This window comes from Saccostrea cucullata, unplaced genomic scaffold, assembly GCF_032062105.1.
Source record: "Saccostrea cucullata isolate Sc308-1 unplaced genomic scaffold, CSIRO_AGI_Scuc_v1 ctg573, whole genome shotgun sequence".
Taxonomy (NCBI): Eukaryota; Metazoa; Mollusca; class Bivalvia; order Ostreida; family Ostreidae; genus Saccostrea; species Saccostrea cuccullata.
Genome location: NW_026921228.1, coordinates 46,600 through 64,301, shown reverse-complemented (window position 1 = coordinate 64,301; position 17,702 = coordinate 46,600). Strand labels below are relative to the sequence as shown.

The window sequence follows — 17,702 nt, the reverse complement described above, 5'->3', positions numbered from 1 at the left end:
CTTAAGTCACTATATGTACAAATGTAAACTGTTACTTTTGGAGATGCCATTTTCCATTATCATTCCTTTAACTAAAAATATTGACAAACGTCGTATTTCTAGAGTCGTAATTATTAGATAACTCGCGTACCAAGCACCATCATTGTTGTTCGTTGTGATAATAAATAGTTTTGTTTTTACCTTGGTTTGAATGACATAATGTACATGCTGACAATTTTTGACATTTTAAAAAAATATATCGTATAGGCAGTTTTGAACACGTTATAAAACATAAGTAATGTATTAATGTCACATCATTTGGTAAACCCGTGGGTGCACTAATTGCACTTTATAGTATGTTCACCGTCGGTTACTCTTTCTTCTTGCTGAATAGTGTAATATTTAACATTCTAGGAAAAGTAAAAAAAAAAAAAAGAAACGTGTCTTTTACATTTACCCCCCCCCCCCCAGGCCAAAAACTACTAGAATTGAATCGTTGCGTATTATAATCGCACTACAAATGTAAATACAATCTTCCACAAGACACTGGTGATGTCAATATTCTCGAAGGGACGTTCAGAAACACCGTGCAAAACCAAACATTCAAATATTTAAAGATTATGATTGTAAGAAAATGACTTTCTTTAAATGTGGGTATTCTTATTTGAATTGTATTTAAAAATTGTTACACAAAAATATGGCCTCTTTAATTTAATAATGTGGAAACATTTACTTAATCTGGGTTGATTTGTTAAAATTGTTTTGATATTCGTACACGAATTCAAATACTAGTACCCTTAATAAAAAAAAAAACATTCTTACACCTTTTCTAGGTAATGTTTGTACAAATTATGCACAAGTATTTATAACTGTGTCACTGTGACCTTCCTCTATAAAATATTTCTCTCCTGTAAATAGTTGTGATGTACAGATATGAAAATACCCCGGAGATGTTTTTGGTATGTAGCTCTAGTGTAACGGGATCTAACGGAGTAATGATACACAGTTGTACAACCTACATCAGAGTTTTGTATAGGTAACACTCAACCGAAACAAAATATTCAATATTCCGGCATGAAGTAACCACCACATCAAAGGACTATATAATTTCACGCTGATTTTACGACAAAATCGGATTGAAAGTTAATTGATTTCCTTTCCATTAACATATAAATGAGTGTACTTTTACTCAATATTTACCCGCCTTGTTTCGACAAAATATACTAGTTTTGTTGACGTGTGTGAAATTGAAGAGTCCCAATAAAATAGTGAACATTTTTTTCCGTATGTAAAATAATTTATTTTGTGATTTTATAAACAAGTACTAAGCATAAACAATATAACAATGAATATAAAGAACATCTGATATCTCTCTTCTGCAAAAAGACAATATATCATTTCCTGGTATTTAGGAACCATATTTGTATGTGACATTTTATCCGAACACGTTCAAATTTCCTTAACAGTTTTATCTATTTATTTGCATAGACAAAAATCTCAAACTTCAACAATGTATTATGGAAGACAATGAAGAGACATCTAAATGCATGGGGTGAACAAAATGAGAAACATAAAATACAAAAACTAATCGTATTGCATCAATCCAAATGCATATTGCACAGGAAATAATTTCCAAATATATTGCAGAGCACTGATTTGAACATAGATATTTACCCGTTTAATGCAAAATGTATAAATATTTCCACTTATCACGCATACTAAACGTTTATAAATTGCATAGTTCAGTATGGATCATACAAGAGTCTCTTTCTCAAACCCCTCGTCCCCTCCCTCCGCCGCTAACATTTCCCATTGCCGCCACCGCTCACGTTCCCAACCGGAGTACGCATTACGCCGCACCCCTAACGGCCTGCGCTGGGACGGGGATATTCTCTTAGACAAAGGCGAGTTATCTGTGGATACAGGCGTTGGCAGTAAATATTGTCCTGATACCTCGGGGTCGGGCACACTGTCACTAGATGAGGTATTAGCATAACTACCAAAACTTGTGGCACTATTCTGTCTGACGTAGTTTGGTTTTGGAATGGCAAGACTGTTCGAATAGTTTTCGGATCGAGGTCTATCTACGTATTCTGAGCGAGAACGACGGACTGAAATTTCTGGACTTGAACTGTCTGAGGAGATTTTCACCTTCGGTGGCCTCATTTTCGTTCTATTTCCGGGACTTGGACTCCGGTCCATGCGTAACCGGAACTTGGGACGTTCCTTCTCCGTATTGTTATTGTCAGTTTTATTTTTACTTTTGTCACTATCACTACTAGAAAAAAAGAATCTCCGCCTCGTTTTAGGAGTCATTATATCCTCACTATGAGTATTCCTTAGAGGCGGATGTAGAGCACTATCTCTTGTTGCAGATGCATTAAAGTCCCCTTCACTACAGGGTGAACGTGGCAGTGAGGCTGTATCGCTGTCCTCAAAAATGCTACTTGAAGTAGTGTCAGGATCAGGTTCAATTCTGTAAAAGAAAGAAAATACTTTGAGTACATTGAGTTATATTGATATTGAGTACTATAGTATGTTGTTGTCTCCATGCAGTTTAAGGTATTTCATTATAATGAGATATCTATAAAATTCAAAACTAATTTAAATCCTACATACCCCATGTCATTTGACATAGCCTTGAGCAAATCGTCGGCAGTTTCAGGGTCTGTTTCCACCAACAATTTAATCACTTCATCATGCACTTCCGGTCGAACCTATAAAAACCCAAACCAATCATCAGAATTCAAACAGAAATAACAAACAATTACAAAAATTAAATACATTAAGTGCAGGTGTTCAGAAATCTGATAGAGTCCTCACCTGGAATATTTGATTGTAATTTTCAATCATGTCTTTGATGACGTCAATGACATCTTTCCGTTCTTCTGCACGCTCCAGACTCTCCACCTGATATTCTTTTTCAGAAGCTTTCACCTTGTGTAGAATGTTTGGCCCAAACAAAGTGGCGAGATTGTTGGAATCCATTTTGTTTCCTGGCAACTGATGGTTAAAATTTCAATTAATAAACAAATTCAAAAAATAACAATTTTACAATAGAAAACATTTGCAATTAATATTCATTGAATATTTTTTCTATTCAACTTACAGTTTGTCCATCTTCTCCGACTTTATCCATGGAATGTTGATCTACTGTGGACAGGAAGTTGAGAAGTGCCCAGAGAGTGTCTCTGTTTGAGACCGGAAGTAGAGAAACAAGGTAACTAAGAGCCTCTAATCGTGCCTCTTTACTTGGCAATTCTGAAAATAAAAAAAATAATTTTTACAAAAAAGTTATTTCTATTATCGTCAAGTTATCCATTTTTTCATAGAGGACAGTAAATATTTAAGGTGAGTGAAAGGAAACACTTACTTCGAGTAGCCACAAATGCTGAATACAGATCACGTGTAAGAAGTGCTTCCGGAAGGTCCCGGAAGTACTCTTTAAGCAGAGCACCTACATCATGACAGTTTTGTGATTCGTCTAGGTTCACATCTTTGCCGCTATCAAACTCATCTCTCAGCTGCAATAAAGCAAAATCGTATTAGTAATTAAAACATGATTCTTATTCCCCATGGGACATGTACGTATTAGTCAACTCATTTTATTTAATATACAGTATATATACCGGTATATAATGAAACTAAATTACATGTGTACATTGTGTCCCTTTTTAAAATACATTTTCCCTGTAATATCATTTATTGTAATAAGGGCTATGACTTTACAGAAATAAGATTTCTTGCAAAACGCACAATTGTTTACATTCACAGAAGTTCTTGTGAGTTTAGTGATCTATTTTAGGAAGAGATCATTTATTTTAGGAATATCCAAGACAATAACAGAGTATATTTGAATCGTTATAAATCATCTACCATGCCATAATTAACGCATTTAACCATGTAAAAATACAATAAAAGACATTCTTCAAGCAAGTCATTCAAAATATATTTTTACATCTATTTAAAATTCTTTTAATGGAAAAGTTTTTGTCATACCTGTTTTACTCTTTTTTTGGATGCCCCAACACGAAAAATTCCTAGAACTTGAAGTCCTGGAAAAAGAGGAACGAGATTTTCTTAACAAAACATCTTTGAATATTTGAAATCTCTAATTAACCTGTTGTACTAGCATTTTTTAAATTCATTTTTTTTATGAAATACAAATAGTTTGTAAGAAGTATGGTATGCAATTAGGAATATACGTACCATAAGCCTCAAGATATTTAAAACAGGTCTGCACTATTTTTGGAACACGTGGCTGGCTTGAGGGATAAGAAGAGAGCTGGTCATTCTTCAGACTCTCCGGACGTGTCGATAGCGACAGCGCATCGACAAGACTAGAATTTGTCGTGTGTCGACTACAGTCGGACTCCGACAAAGAATCGGTACTAGGGACTCTCTGAAAACAAGAATGCCATCGTTTAAACTCAAAGTGAAGCAATGGTGTATACATAAACTATTGCAAATTTCTATTTAAGATTCAGCATTGGTGTAGACAAACTACAAGAACGACTCCATTTATTCCTTGGTTTCAGAATTGATATTTAATAGCGCACCTTGCTTATTGACGCGGGTGACAGAGTATTTCCATTTTGATTCAAGTTATCTGTGGAACCCTGTGACGAACTACTGGATTTCCTGAAATTACACATGTATATATATGTAAAACATTTTCAGATAAGTATTTAAAAATAGATTTGAATTACTAAAATGTATATGTATTTGTATATATATTGATATTTTAAATTGAAGTGGCATACCTTGGTTCTCTACGATGAATAATGACGTCATTGTTTTCATTTTTAGCACTTCTTTTCTTCTGCAAGTCAATATCGTTTGCAATGCATTTCGCCAAAGGTATTCCGAAAACCAATCCGACGGGTTGATGCTCTACAAAGAATAAAATAGGGGTTAGTGAAGGGAAAAACATTTTAATGCATGCATGTAGCTAGTTCATTGAAAATAGGCAACAGACATTTATTAAAATAAAACAATTGAATTTATGCTAGAAGACATCATGCGTTATCACTTTTAAGAACCGTAATTGTTTCTAGAATTTTTTTTTGGCCAAAATCTACTTCTGACATTCTTTTAAAATATTGCCCCAAAATAAAAGACCGAGATCTTTAACGGTGTTTTACCTTTGTTATCACCATCTGATTTGACCTTGTCGATGATGGAAGCTAAGTTTGCAGATTTACTCCTTTTAAACGACAAGATTTGTCGTTTTGGTCGCCGACAGTCAGTAGATTCTGGAAGAAACATAAATTGACATAAAACATTAATAAACATCCATTTTTGCAATTAAAATACACTATAAATGACAAATATGTATTATTTTAAATTGATGTATACAATGAATAAATTAAATATATGACATCTCATCAGAAATGCAAGTTTATTAATGATATACATTGTAAAATTTTATAAATAATGTTATTTATGGGCATTGGGTGGTGAAAAAATATTTTTGTGGGCGACAGACGATGTCAACTTCCGTGATGCTGATATAAATAAAAAAATGTTGGCAACTGATATCAAATTATGTAGATCACGATATGAATGAGATAATTAGGTGGCTACGTCGTCACCCTAGTGAGTTGGCGTCATTAGTAACTTTGGAATGTACTGTAACGTGATGGATGAGGGGTTCCCTTTCGTTCCGGAAATAACAAGATGCGCCCCAATTGCTGGAGGAATGTTTATTTTTTTCCCTTTGATCGAAATCATGAAAAATTATTTTAATGCAATATCATTTTGATACCATCTCCCGCTTTTATAGCTTATATGCTTCTCAATAAGAAACGAATATGTCATTAAATTTTAAAGGGTATTTTCCATCATTACGGACATATAGTTTCTTTTTTTCGGGGTTTTACCTCACACGTACATGGTATATTGTTAAAAATTATAGGTATAGCACTAAACGTTAATGATTTTTATTTCCATTATTTATACCTTTATTATTTTAATGGACTGTCAATTAGAAATAGAATCTTTTTTTTCAGCGGGGGTATCCCATCTTTGGACAAATTCAGCCTGAAATAAAATCTTTGCCGGGAATAGGATCAAAAACAAGAAACCTGTGCATGCTAGTTTTGCACAAAAGTACATGTACACAAATCTATCAAGTTTTAACGCAATAAAGTGCATGATTACATTCTAGATTTAATACAGAATTATGAATGGGACCAATTTTTGAATTTTGACTTAGTTTATTGTACACTTCGAGCAGTCTTTGTTGTGGTCATTTAATTGAATCTTTTGTTGGCATTAACGCTGACCGTACTATGTGATGACATAACAACGTTCCATGGTCACCATTCTTAAAAGTTCTCCATTCATAATCATGTAAAAGTAAACAGTTTAGAGTTGAATCGCCTGTTCAGACAATGCATATAATATTCCATAGTTTATTTAATAAGCATATTATAGCAAATAATCTTAAGCAAATCTTTCCCGGCTTAATTACTAATTTTGGAATGTTTAGTCAATGACTCATGCTACGATTTTCTTCTTAAAATATGCCAGAACGCGATAACTCGAAATTCAATTGGTACAATACATATTTAACTTGGAAGAATATTGCAAATTATGTTCATTGTTTGGACAACTTCGGGTTCATGAAAGGCATTCTAGTCCCAGTTATCGCTCGGACGGACTTGAAAAATCCGTAAATTAGCTAATGCAATTAACCCCTGGGAAGAATGGAAAAATTCCAAGCATCTCATTATCATTAGGAAAATATTAAAAGTTTGAATATCTCTTTTAAGATCTGTAGTTTTCAGAGTCTTAAAATTTTGTGTTTTGTGGGTTCCATGTGGACTTGGACACGTGGGAGTCACTACCCCCCTTCGGCCTCACGGGCCTGTCGATTTTTTATGGCCCAGGGATTCCCGATATGCGGTCTAAGGCCACTGTCTACACACTAATCTTGTGGGACTGTCCACGTTTTTATGTCGAATTTTATGACTGTAGTTTTGGTGGGTGATTAGACTATCTATTTCATAGCCTTACAACATAACAAGAATCGGACAGCAAAACAATCGCTATCTGACAATAAGTGAAAATAAACAGATATTGGTCTAACGTGTCCTTGTAAAATATTGCCATTTCTGACTGTTTGGATCATTTGGAATATTTGTGTTGTGAACATATTTCTGTTTAAATTACCATAATACTTGCAGCAATATATCACGGTGACAAAATGTCATTACTAAAATCAATTTGTGTATGAAACACCTGTGTGTAGAATATATTGATTTAGACAGATTTCGTACAGAATAAGATATGAACCCGAAAATAAACTAGAATCCACGACGTCGTGTTAATTTAAATGCGAAAATTTTAAATCTAAGCACATTTGAAAACAAATAGATTTTAGTCAGAGAAATGCCTTTAAACTTTAAAATGATAGAAAAACACCTATCCCAAATTATGTTAATTTAGATAATTGTTATATTTATTTGTTTTCTAAACAACAAAAATATTTAAAGGTCGATCGTATCTCACGATAAAAATCTTAACTTTTTGTTCCTTGATATTACCATTGACCGATTTTTCATAGAGTAGCACAGTTCATTGCATCTAGGTTTTGTTTCTGTGTGGTTAGGATGAAAAAATATTCCTCCGAATTATCTGGGGCCATTCATGTTTCTGTGTAAAAGATTCTACCCCTTTACCGGGTCTTACAATGGAATTCCTTAGAAATCATCTTATTCATCTGAAACCAGTTCTGCTCCGACAAACGTACGAAAAATGAGCATTAAAGCTGAAGACGCTAAATAATTTACGATGTGATTATGAGAAGGCATGTTCAACTCATTTGATCGTTCATTTGAAACACGACCGACTACAATTGTGCGAAAATGGAGTTCTTTTAAAGTTAATTTGTTTTTGCAGACGCCTTGTATCTCTATGTCTCCTTAAATTTCAAACCAAAAGTTCATACCCCGATATAGTTCAGAATTGTTGTCTATAAACCTTCATTAAGGTCAGTTTAAGTTCATTACGTGGAATTTCACACTTGATTATTCGAAAATGCTTCAAAGAGGTTCTATCAAACCACACCTATGTTGAATAGCCAACAAAATTTGGGGGGAAATTACATCCAAGATGTGACAGACTTTTGATGGCCGAAAAAATTGCAAGATTTACAGGTATAACTTATACGAACCATTGAACCCTAGCCTTAATAAAAACCATATTTTGCAGTTTTTTCTTATAATAAGAACTTTTCATTTTCAACAAAATACTGACTAAAATGTATTTTTATTAAATTATTAACTAGAGAAATGTTGAATTTCTTTACTTGAGTCTTATGGTTAAATAAAGATGGAAATGGAGGAACCACTTATATAACCCTGAAACATCTAACAAACGAAAAATTACATTCTTTTGGTGGGGTAGACATCTCTTTGGAAAGAGCACAAAGTAGCGTGAGAGTTTTTACCTTTTGGGATAACTATTGGACAGCCTAGGTTGAGCGCCTGTAGTCGAGATAAGGCGATTTTATGTAAAACGTGCCTCTCAGCATCCGTAATCTGTAGAAGACAGAACGGCCGAAGTTCCACCCGACGGCCACTCAAACTGGTCCACGTGCAATGTCCCTGCAACAGTCAAAAAATCACGTGTAAAATACTAAAAAAATGTGTTTTAACTTTTATCCAAACAATTAAATCTTGACCTGTGTTATGTATTAAATATTTCAATAGCGAATTTTATATGATGTAACATATTTAGTTAAATAAATGGCAAAACACATCATGCGGCATGTAAAATATGACAGTGGATGCATGGGATTATCCCCTGATTGTTTATCTTGGACAGTGGAAGCTAAGACGACTGGCGCCTTGTCTCGGTCTTATGAAAAAACCTTCCCCGAGGAATCAAATGAAAAATCTGCAATAAAAACATGCATTGTCCGGAGCCTAATCCTGGGAAATTTTTGCGGCAGTAAAGGAGGAAAGCACCCCCTTCGTTGTTACTAATTTTATCGTTCCTTTTTCAAAAGTGACGGTTATTTTTGCTCAATATTTATTTGTATAATGGATGAATTAAAACTGCAAAGCATGCAATAAAACTGCTAAACAGGTCATATTGACAGTAGTTCTCATAAAGACTTTATCTCTGTTCTATACAAAGGCACTGCATGTCAAAGTGCCTCTTCTGTGCCTGATTACTGTTAGAAAGTCCATAAACCATAAAAATAAAACCAGGGATTCATAAAGTTATAAATCTTCGAGAATTTTTTTTTTCTGACAGACTGTCATAAAAATCCATTGACGAGTCATGTGTCGTAAAATGGATGCATTGTATGGAGATTTTGGTACACGGGGAGACGGAGGCTTGGTACCCACGGATCTTATTATCTCTGAGTCTCCTTCGCTTTAAAGGGCATAATTTGAGCTCTGCATGGCAATGCAAAATAATACAACTTTTTATTTGCTCCACATAATAAATATGTTTTTGGGGTATCAGATAAGATCAGTTAAAAATATGTTTACATTTTCTTTAAGTTCGTATAAAATTTACATTAAATTCTATAAAAATTCTTTATAAATGAAATGAGAACTATTGAGAGCAGGCTATCTATCATTTTACATTGAAGCTGGCATTATGGGTAGGAGAGCGGGTCGCTATTAAACCTAGTTCTGAAATATTGACCCGGAGACAAAGAAACATTAGAAAGGATGTCTCCCTTGGTGGTACGTAGATGGGAAAATATGAATTATTTCACACACAAACAAGTATTGTAAATGGAGTCAGGGTGCTCTCAACTAGTAGTAGACAATCATTGAATGAAATTGATCGAGGTTTTCAGTGTTAATGCTAGAGTAGAACTTTCAACAAGTACTTAAACTTAATTCTTTTATTGCCTCTTGAGCAACCGCCCATATTTTACAAGAGGTTCCAAAAAATTCTATTCCATTTCTTTTTTTTCATTTATTACCTAGTCACTCGTGCAATTAACACTGCGCAGATAATTTTTAGCCCATATTTCACAATTCTTAATGACCTCGGAGTTTTCTTGTTCGCTGCTAAACTCCTGTCGCCAGGTACTTTTTTTCTTTTGTCATTTCAGCCATTGTACATCATTAGTATTCATACGCGACCCCTGCATGGTTCAGTTTTCACTAGAGACAGTTTTCTTTGCTTTCTTTTATTTCATCGTTAAATACGATTCGGATTTGACAGCTCAGATGTCGACCTTGAAGAGAATGCTCGGGCAACGAATGACAGTGCTCTATTTCTGAATACCCTTCAAACAGTCTTTGCTATAATATGCCCTTGGACAAGGATAAATTAATGTTCCAGAGATTATCTTCTTAATACATTGGGTACAGTGTGTTCCATTACAAGTTGAATTCAGTGTGTCATCTTGAATTTCCTATGCATATATGATAAACTGTGTTGTTGAATTTGAGACTTTAATAATTCTTGCAATGTTGTAAATTAACACGACTTTGTAATAAAATTTGACATCTTTAGAGAATTAGAGGACTGATTGACCCAAAGTAAAGTCAATTTATCCTTTACTACCAAAATTGAGAGCACCGATTCCTCTAGCTATATTTCTGTCTCTCCTCACCTTTCTCCGATCTCCCTCTGATTTATTTAAAGATTAACCCTATTCTATCCTTCCCCTCTATCTATATATTCCTTAATACTTCATCTCTCCCTCTCTTCCTCATTTAATTCCCCCCCTCTGATTTATTTCAAATTTATCCTTTCCCCCTCCCACCTCTGCCACCATTTGTTCTGTGATACATATAATTTTTAAATACACAGTATTACATACAAGGCCCTTGATCGCAATACACGACCAGCAAGGACAGCCACAAGGCAGATTGATCTAACTGCATACTAATTTTGATAGGAATCCCGCAAACATTCAGAAACAAGTGTGTTCTGCCACAAATAAGCCAAGCATTGCCCGAGGGAACCATATAACACGAATATTTTCTTTCCGGGTGTTTCACTGACTCTGTGTATTGGTCAGATATCAGAAAATTATACAAAGAAAAAATCCAATTCATACCAAATGCAGATAATTCAGTTAAAGACATGGCTGTTATACAATTATGTTAACCACAAAAAGTTATTTTTCTAAGCAGGGGGTCTGTGCTCATCAGAAGGGAATTTCCCAACTGTTAATGATAAATGTATCAATAATAATTCATTATGTTCATGCACATTTTCTAATGATTCTAACAGACAGCTGGACAAGGGCGCAGACACCAAGAATCTCATTTGGCCTGACCCCACAGCAATGACATGTGTAAGTATGGCATATTTATGTGTTGAATGCGATATTATTCAAACACGACATATGTTACATCACTCCATTAAGTCATTGTTAACAGGGACAGTAATGCACATATCGACATTCCCTGCTTTACACCTTTGTCACGATATTATGCTACTGCACAACTATACTTAATTAGTGTATCACGTAAAATATTCTGTTTTCTTTTAAACATATTTTGAATTGTTACATTTATTATTTTTGTATTTATTCTGATAATCCGTTTACTAGTGGCCTTCCAAATCGTGAAGATATTTTATACAATCCTTCTATTAGTGATGATATTGTGGATTCACATTGTAATAGATCTGTATGATCTGAATTTTGTGTAGTAACAACAGTCATCTGATCAGAACGCACCAAGCACAAAATTGCCTGGGCAATTTGTAACTTTCCATCTCAGAGCAATCCATGCTTGATTACTCACGCTACAATTTCGCGGGAAAATAAGTTAACCCCGGGGGAAAATTGACCGTTTACTCATGCATGGACCTAAGGATTTCTTTTGACTATGTTCCTACTCGAGCTTTTTTGTGGTATTTGATAGAACACACGTCCCTGAATCTTAGATGACCCACTTAGTCATTAAATAAATGAACCAGTCCCAGGGAGTAAAGCATGATCTGGCGTGCCTTACCGGTGGCCATTTTTTGTCATGAGACACATCCAGCATTCATTTTAATATGCACGGTTGTCAAGAAATTTGTTTTCATAAATTCATCAAAAAAAATAACTGACATCTTACATCTTCCCTTTTTGTTTTCGTAGAAGAAAAATTCATTAAAAACAGGTGTTGTGATATATGAAAACGATCCAAGTAACTCAAACATTTTTAAGATTTCTTTTTTTGCATGATAATACAACCTGTTGATTGATTGCGTGTGAACTGTATCACGAAATTTGATGAACGACCTCTCATTTCTTTCTACAATAACTCTAAACCTGTGGAAATCATTTTTATACCAAAAAAACACAAAAATGTTTGTTGCCTATATCGTTAAATCTATTTACAAACCAGACACCTTTTTATTGTCTAGTAACATTGATGATCATTGAGCTGTACAGTATAGGGTTATGAAACAGACGCGAAGATTACACAATTATCCAAATATCTGTCTAGAATGTCACCCTAATAATCGGACCTTAACATGTCCCTTTGGTCAAGATGTAGATGGCGATACACAACACAAGACCACGTAATCCGGGAATATTTTCTCCCCTATCCCTGCTGTTTTAGATAAGTAAAGATAAGTAAATTGGAAAGAGATATTAACCTCCAAATAAAAGGCGGGATCGTAACTTAATTCGCATGAAATGGTGATTTGCAATTATAGTGTTTGTAAATTTCGTATAATTTGAGCCCCAATCTTCTTGTCAGGTATTTCAATAGGAACTGAATGTTTAACGAGATCAGAGGGACCCCCCTTCGTATCGCGATAAATACCCTCGATATCGGTGACAAAGGGTGAACTCATTCCAAAGCCGGGATTCCAGAAAGAGGTGCTGGGTGCCTTATCGCGTGGAATGACTATTGGTTGTAGAATGTGTATTGCTATATTTTACCACGTGCGTGAGAAAATGATTTAAGATTGCCCCCTCGATAAACTTGAAAAATTCTAAACGATATACCCAGTTGTTGAGTCAAGGCTTTCAGTTTCATGGTCGCGTGTAATTATGTGTTAATTCCTCTGTTTTGGAATTATAAAACGATATTTGATTATTCGAAGATAATAGAGAACACGACACCACCTAATAATGCTTAATTTTAAGTCATACATATCAAATGCCGCTGGTATAGATGTAGGATATTGGGATTCGATTCCAATTTTCCACCTCGAACACCATCTGTGAGAACGATATCACTGTGGTTGAGAAAGTCAGTTTTTAATTTATTGGATCGACATAAATAATTAAGGTTTTGACAATTAACATAAGAATGCCCCCTGTTAGAATTAGCTACTTAGTATCCAGAAACCAACCCAGTCATTGTGTATTAGGTTACAATTGCCACCAGAGGCAAGCTGACGCTTGGAGACAGATTTCGACATGTTATCCAATACAGGCAGGTGTGCTATGGTCCCTGCAATGTTCACAGCTACCCTTCCGAGGACCTAATGAGAGTAGTCCCTTTACTAGAAGAATCTATGGTTCCTACAATGTTCACAGCTACCCTGAAGAAGACCAAAGGAGAGTACTTCTTCACTAGAGGAATCTATGGTCCCTATACTCTATGGTCCCTATACAATATTCCCATCTACCCTTTAGAGGACCAAAGGAGAGTACTTCTTTGCTAGAAGAATCTCTCTCTCAGTTCTAGCTTTCTTTTCTCTGGAAAAACAGGTGTGTTGGCCCCCACTCTCATCCCTATATAAATGTTGTTCTAAAGCGTTATTCAAGTCGTTTGTATTCCTGGGTTTTTGAACCCCAGGTACTTTGCATTTCAATACAGAACAAACAATCTTTCGGTCAATGTTTCTATCTTCTTTTGAAACCTAAATTTATGCTCATAAATCTCATAAATCTTTCTTAACGTTTCCTTCCAACAATTTAAGCAGATTGCATATGTCATGTTACTATTATTCGTGCACACTAATGATTCCAAAAATACATTTACATGCGTTGCATACAGTACCGTTTCATGCCGCATGCTTAAATTTTGAATAAATAAAAGTTATTCAGCCCAAAAAGAAAAATTTAAACGAAAATCTCTTTTGCGGTGTGGGTCTAATCATTTGGACAAGATTGAACCTGCACTGGCTACGGTCAGTTGACCTTTTAATATTCCAATTTGTTCGGTGCGGGACAAGGGTAATATTTATGAGAACTAATTAGTGTAACACACCTTTAATTTCCTTCTAAGATTAATGGATTCCCATTCATCCTGTAGCCCGACCCAAACAAGCCCTGGCCGGAATCTGGCCTTGAATGTTAGTTTATGACATGGCTGGCATCTTGGCAGTTAATTTAAGTAAACATCATTTAGTATTTTAACCTTTTATAGACATGAAACACCTAAATAAGTTACGGTCCTCGAAAATTCACACCGAAAATTAACTTTAAAGGCAGAGGAGTGTTGGTTTTCGGCTGGTGTGTCTCTTTTGTGTCAACAAACATGTAGAGAGATGGGGGGACATCTACTTCAAGTCCTATTTAAAGACCGTTTACAGCACATCTGCTAGGAGTCCTCTGATATAAAGCCCAACCTTAAAGATTTAAACTAATTCTTTATCATTCTTAGACAACTTTGTCAACATGAAATGAGAGGGGAAATGTTGATCTTAACAGGGAGATTGTTTTATCCCGGTTTACGCCAAGGTAACCTGCTAACAACACCCCTTTTTGTTCAACAGTGTAAAAACAAAGATGTCTAAGATCAAACACAAAGATAAAATACTCGTTTATCATCTCACAAAGAAGCTCATGGGCTCCTGAAGCCTACTGGAAACTAAAGACGATGCAAGGGTGACACAGTTTTTCAAAGATTTGTGAGAAATATTCCACGCTACATTGACCATTAATACGAATACGGGTGGGACGAAGACATTCACATTACAACTAAGAATAAAAAGATAAATTATGAAGGGTGCAGAAGTGCGTTTCTGGAAATGAATAAGCTGAGATATTTTCAATTACAAACAGAATATATTCAAAGAATAGATCGATTTGCAGTTGCCCACGCGACCAGAGCCATGAGGTGAGGAAACAAAAAGATTGAACCAGATCTGACACCTTCAGTTTGACGTTCCCGACATGGAGACGGTATCTTGATTCACTTGTTGAATAAGTTCTATTGAAGTAATAGCGAAGGAGGATGTTACATATTAACAATAGAAAACCCAGAGCTGTAGATAAAACTGTAAACAGTTGTAGAGTCTCTTGTCAACAGTTGACAAATTCTAATATTGACACAGGTTAGATAAACCCCCAACGAATTAACGACAAATGATGAAATAATTGAGGTCACGGTAGGAGAAGATAGATTGCGAAGAATTCCAAGAGACAAAAATTGAATTAATCAGAATGTAATCCCCTTCGTCATGCAAGGAATGACTTAATTCCGGTCCAATAGTTGCTACATCTAAACTCTCTTGGCATGAAATAAATAAACAGTTTGGTCTATTTCCCCAAATCCCGAAATTGGGCCTGTGTATACGAGAGGCTTAGGCTAAATAGGGGCGATTATGATTTATACTACCATAATCACAAACATTATCCGCGTTCCAAAGAAATTAAATATAGTTCACCTGGCCATAAATGTAATGTTGTAGAGAGCATTACTATAGATAAAGATGTCCCTTACATGTGTAACGTGAATTTTTAACTTAGACTGACCCCGGCCCCCTAGTGGAAAATAGTCAGTTACGAAAACCGTTTACCCCCTAGTGCACTTTTCGGATGTAACCGTTAAGGTGAGGGCGTAATGCGAGACACGAGAAGTCCCAATATCATGTCGTCATCATCTACATCTTACGTAAAACAACTTGATCTATTAATTTGCTATGGAAATTGTGACAAGATATATATCTAAACATCTGTTAAACCTCATCAATAAATTATGTACAGAAATTTAATTTATTACCAAACCTGATATTTTTAGCTGTCTTATGTCCAACGTAAATCGATTGCATATTTTCTGGGATGTCAAATAGAACGCGTTTTCTATGCAAAGATGCAAATGCGCACACAGCAAATATGAAATGTTAATGCAAATATTAGAATAGTTTGACTCACCTGTGAGCTCCACATGCATGCGTGCTGGGCCCCAGGGAGAGGCTTGGTCTTGCTTCTCCGTATCCGCGGCAGGATACGGTGGGAGGGTGTGGGGGATTTCGTCTTGTTCATTGCTACAGAAAGATAGGAGGAGGAAGAAAATGGGTAACTAAGAAATCCATAATCATCACCGTCCACATCGTCATCACTATAATGTCCCAGTCCCTCCCCGTCCCCACCCTCCTGACCCACAGTCCTCTGTCCCATTAGGTCCTCAAACATTTCTAGGTCCCCCACTGATTTACTTCTCTCCCTCTTGACACAAACTGTCTCCTCACGGGGAGAAAACAACTTTGGATTTCCATCTTTTCTGGGGGACAAACTTAGCACTGACCCAATGTTCTCCGCTATTTTCTTAAGACTTTTTCTTTTAAGGGATTTCTGTTTGCTATAAGATTGATCTAGGTTTTTGTCAATGAACACTTGATTGTGAGCACTAAAAGGAACTTGTCGGGATTTATCCGATCTCGTAGAATTGTTCAGCTGATTTCTTTTGAAGTCCAGCATGGAAAGATGTCTTGTATATGCTGGCGTACTAGTGGTAGTCACGAGGTAGTTATTGTCCAAAGTCACATATTCCTGTTCTGGTTCTAAATAATCAAACTGGGAATAATAGGAAGCTTCCTCAACATCGTCTGATCCTATGGAAAACCGGGGTTTGGAAACTGGAACGAATGGAGAGTCCAACATTTTATCCGGGGTGGACATCCCAGACCTTGGCGAATCTGAGCCGTTTTCCTGGCACACCAATGGAGAGACCATTGTATGTCCATTTGTGTATCCATTTCTGATGGGGGATACTTGGAAGACGAGTCCATTCCAGGACCTACTCACACTCAGTTGAGAGTCCTGGGGGTACGCTGCTGAGTTCATGTACCCGTTTTGATTGGAGGGTAGCATCTTCATTTTGTTTTGGGCACTCGACCACTGCCCGTGGACTGTCATTTTTGCTTTCACTTACACATGAGCCCTCAGCAGTCTTCCTATGTCTCTTCCAATCTTTTAATATAATTTACAACATGTGCACATAAATCTTTTTTTTAAAAAAACGAATTTTAGTAAAGCAATCCTTGAGACATTATTCCTTGCGTTGAAAAAGTCAATACACAAAATGTAAATAAGTAAAATCCAGTATATGGTTTGTACACAAAATTTTAACTATGTAAATAATATCCCCAACCGATAGTGGTCCCTATTCGACCTACATATGAAGTACAGATAATTTCTCTCGTATATGGAGCGACAAGTGGTTTATTTTTGGTGGGCGGAGTTACCGCGCCAAGCTGTGAAACGGGCCTGTCACAGCGGATCAACCAACCGAATCGAGTCATTATAGGGCAATAAACAGGTATCTTGTTTCAGGTCCGCTGGATTTTGTGGAACCCCGTAGGGAAAGAAATTATTTCTACTCTGTTAGATTTTTATCTTTGTTGACATAAAAAGCTACTTAACACTTTGCTATAGAAAGAACTGACAAAAAGGTTCTTATGTGGAGTAAATATGACAGAAATGAAAACAACATAAATATATTAGAATAAATTGACATGAGTGCCAAAGTTTCAGCAACTTATATCATAAGGGGGTATTAGAAATTAGGAGTAGATTTAGAAAGAAAAAAAAAGAAATATGAAAATAAACAAAT

At 35.7% G+C, this 17,702-nt stretch overlaps 1 protein-coding gene across 1 annotated transcript; it reads right to left on the bottom strand.

Moving 5' to 3' along the window:
• Nucleotides 1–1,264: 1,264 nt before the first annotated feature.
• Nucleotides 1,265–17,305, bottom strand: LOC134259513 (uncharacterized). The gene is made up of 12 exons (XM_062742097.1): nucleotides 16,022–17,305; nucleotides 8,435–8,591; nucleotides 5,124–5,234; nucleotides 4,743–4,872; nucleotides 4,539–4,620; nucleotides 4,189–4,381; nucleotides 3,979–4,034; nucleotides 3,353–3,503; nucleotides 3,089–3,240; nucleotides 2,803–2,982; nucleotides 2,599–2,696; nucleotides 1,265–2,455 (listed from the first exon to the last, which is right to left on the bottom strand). Exons 1-12 carry the CDS (start codon nucleotides 17,003–17,005, stop codon nucleotides 1,732–1,734), a joined length of 3,018 nt encoding a protein of 1,005 aa, XP_062598081.1. The 5' UTR covers nucleotides 17,006–17,305; the 3' UTR covers nucleotides 1,265–1,731.
• Nucleotides 17,306–17,702: the final 397 nt, after the last annotated feature.

Excerpts from the sequence above, each read along its gene's own strand:
- LOC134259513 (XM_062742097.1), bottom strand. The coding sequence starts at position 17,005 with ATGACAGTCCACGGGCAGTGGTCGAGTGCCCAAAACAAAATGAAGATG. Across the intron at positions 4,621-4,742 it reads ATTCATCGTAGAGAACCAAG|GAAATCCAGTAGTTCGTCAC; the intron begins GTATGCCACTTC and ends GTGTAATTTCAG. Across the intron at positions 2,697-2,802 it reads ATTACAATCAAATATTCCAG|GTTCGACCGGAAGTGCATGA; the intron begins GTGAGGACTCTA and ends GGGTTTTTATAG.